This window comes from Ptychodera flava (genome assembly GCF_041260155.1).
Source record: "Ptychodera flava strain L36383 chromosome 3 unlocalized genomic scaffold, AS_Pfla_20210202 Scaffold_26__1_contigs__length_13983176_pilon, whole genome shotgun sequence".
Classification (NCBI taxonomy): domain Eukaryota; kingdom Metazoa; phylum Hemichordata; class Enteropneusta; family Ptychoderidae; genus Ptychodera; species Ptychodera flava.
The window spans coordinates 4,899,580-4,902,579 of record NW_027248280.1 but is presented as its reverse complement, the minus strand read 5'-3'; the positions used below and the strand labels follow the sequence as shown (position 1 = coordinate 4,902,579).

Genomic DNA, 3,000 nt, shown 5'->3' with positions numbered 1-3,000 from the left:
TTTTGGACTTGTTCATCATTATACGCCACCTTTTGCACCAATCTTGTAGATGGTCGATCATATTTTGTAAATTTGTCTCATTTTCAGCAAGCGTAACAATAAAATTAGCATACAACAGAATGTTAATTAATGAGTTACCAACTGGGATATCTAAAACTAAATCATTAATCTAAATTGCTAAATCATTAATAAACGAGAAAAAAGCGTTGGCGAAAGCACGTCACCTTGTCTAACTCCATAAGTCGTTGCAAACCAAGAAGTAATTAAAAGTTTCCGTTCACATTAATACATGATAAAGAGTTACAATACATACTTTTAATAGACTCATAGAACTATGATACATGTTATTGAAATTCATTAAGCATTTTTGCTTCAGCCAATTTCTAATTTGCATATTTTATGAACTTTCTTAATTGGGATATTTATCTGTATTGACTAAACCAAAGTCGACAAAACTTGCTATGTACATTAAAGATACTATGATACAAAATTTATTGAAAGTCATTTGCATTTGTATTTCGGCCAATTCCTAATTTGCATATTTAATGAACTTTCCTAATTAGGGATACATACTGGGATAAACTTGATGAAAGTTGACAAAAGATGCTCTATACATTGATCATTATACCAGGTTATAACAGTATTGAAAGGCATTTCACATTTTCATGTCAGCTCATTCATATTTACATAGCTAATAAGCTTTTACAGTTTGGCATACATAGCTTGAAGGACTTGACCAAGGGAATTACACATACTATATTAAATGGTGATACAATAACGGTACTCAAAGAAATTAATTATTTTTATTTCAGTAATTACATATTTGAATACTTAATGACCTTTAGCATTGATCTGCGGTGAATTTTGTTCCTTATGTCGATCATATGACTTTCAATGAAGTTGTAAACATGTAGCAAACGTTCAAATTTCCAGATGAATGCAATATACAATGAAACATGTGTCAGTGAGCATTTTCAGTTCACATCTGGTGAGTACATTATGTGTATGAGGTCAATATCTATGTCGATTGTCGAAATCAATTACATGTATCAGTAAAGGCACATTAATTTACAGAATATGCATCTCTAGAGTATCATGTCTCAAGCTATCATCAGGCCAAGATGGTTCAGCTTCGTTAAACTCAATTATATATATTTCTAAATATTATTGAAACAGTTCAATACGACCGCTTTCAGTAGCAAGCATTGACAATAGCATGCTGTCACTATTATTTTTATTGAGAGTGTAGTAATATTAGTAAAAAAAAAACACTCGGACGTGATTTGTTCTAATCTCCATCACTCGTGTTGAAGACTGTGTAGTTCAGTCGATGAAGACTTTGATGCAGTGATTATAGTTATCTGTCACAAATAGTTTCCTTGGGTCATCACGTGACTGGGCGATACCCATTGGATGGTCTAACTTGTCCTCTCCACTGTCTATACGGTGGATAAATTTTCTGTGAACGTCAAATGCTTGAATGTTGTTTGCATACTGATCAACAACATAAACAAGTTTATCTTGACTGACGACAATACCCGACGGGCGTTTGAAGTGTCCTTCTTTTTCACCAAAGCTTCCAAATGCACGAACAAAGCGATCGTTTTCGTCGAACACCTGTACACGAGAATTGTTAAAATATGATACATAAAGATTGCCGTCACTATCGAAATCAATGGAATGGGGACCCCTGAACTGACCTTCATTTTGTCCATAACTCCCAAATGAATTGATGAACTCTCCAGTTTGTGTGTATTTCCCGATGCAGTGTCCATCTCTGTCAGTGTCGTTAGCCTGTCCGTCCCAGTCTGTCACGTAGACAACGTAATTCAGTGGACTAATCGCGATACCACGAGGGTGTCGAAGTTCAGCTTGTCCAAAGGATCTGATCAACTTGCCATGTTTATCACACAACAAAATGTGCTGCTTTCGAAGGTCAGTTATGAACTGCAAACTTCTTTAGATATTGCTACATCCAATGGCGCAAACTCGGTAAAAGTGAAAATCTTCTTGACGCAGCCATCTCGATCAATGACCTGAACTCTGCTGTTGCACTGATCGGCAACAACCAAATTTCCATTGCTATCGAATGCCAATCCTCTAGGATGATTGAAATATCCTTTTTCATCTCCAAGTCCACCAAAAGTCCTTACCAATGGTATGAGAACTCTAAAGTCAAATGGGGAACCAGGTATTGCTTGACCGGATACTGATATTGAAACTTTGTAATCTCCGACCATTTCTCCATGAACTGTCACTGTGTGTGTCCCATCACCATTTTCAGTCACTGTCACATCTTTGCAAGATCCATCAGGTGACGTCAAAGTCACTTTCACCTTCTGCTTCGTATTCACTACCTCGCCCCTGCGGTCTTTCATTGCAATCACAAAGTCAACCCTTTGACCTTTGATCAGTCTATGTGGAACTGTGTCAACTGTACACTGTGTGATGCAAGGATAATACAATATATGTCCGATCAGTTCCCTTTTTTTGATTTCATTGTAAGGTTTGAATTCAACAATATTTTGTTGAATTACTGCTTTGCTATCTATCCGCAGCAGTTCTTCAATTCGTTGTGTCACGCTTTTCTTGGCCGTTACTAGATCAGCTGCATTCTTGTGATGCCTTAACATTTCAATGTAGCTTACCATGCTCACGAATTTACCGTATCTTATCTGAAGCTCATCGATGTGACTTGTAATTTGCTTAACCTTGACACTCTAGGTTTTCTCAAGCTGTCTAATGAGTGCGTGTTCTTCTGAATTCAAAGTTTTATGACCTGTTTTAGCTTTCCTTGCAACTTTCTCTACTTCATTGACACTGTCCGTTCTGAGTTTATCTACGAACAGCACCTCCTTATACTTCCTCATATATACTGCAGCGGCTTGCCGTTTTAACTTTCGGATGAATTGTATCAAAGTTTTGATATAGTCATCCGAAAATATTTTTAGTAAGTTTACATCGTGATTTTCTCTCCTATGGTCAATCTCTGTGCATGCA

At 36.6% G+C, this 3,000-nt stretch overlaps 1 protein-coding gene across 1 annotated transcript; it reads right to left on the bottom strand.

The window, feature by feature from the left end:
- Positions 1-1,323: 1,323 nt before the first annotated feature.
- LOC139125742 (E3 ubiquitin-protein ligase TRIM71-like) lies at positions 1,324-2,651 on the bottom strand. Its single transcript, XM_070691840.1, has 2 exons — positions 1,956-2,651; positions 1,324-1,617 (listed from the first exon to the last, which is right to left on the bottom strand). The coding sequence occupies exons 1-2, from the start codon at positions 2,649-2,651 to the stop codon at positions 1,324-1,326; spliced, it is 990 nt and encodes a 329-aa protein (XP_070547941.1).
- Between the last annotated feature and the right edge of the window lie 349 nt (positions 2,652-3,000).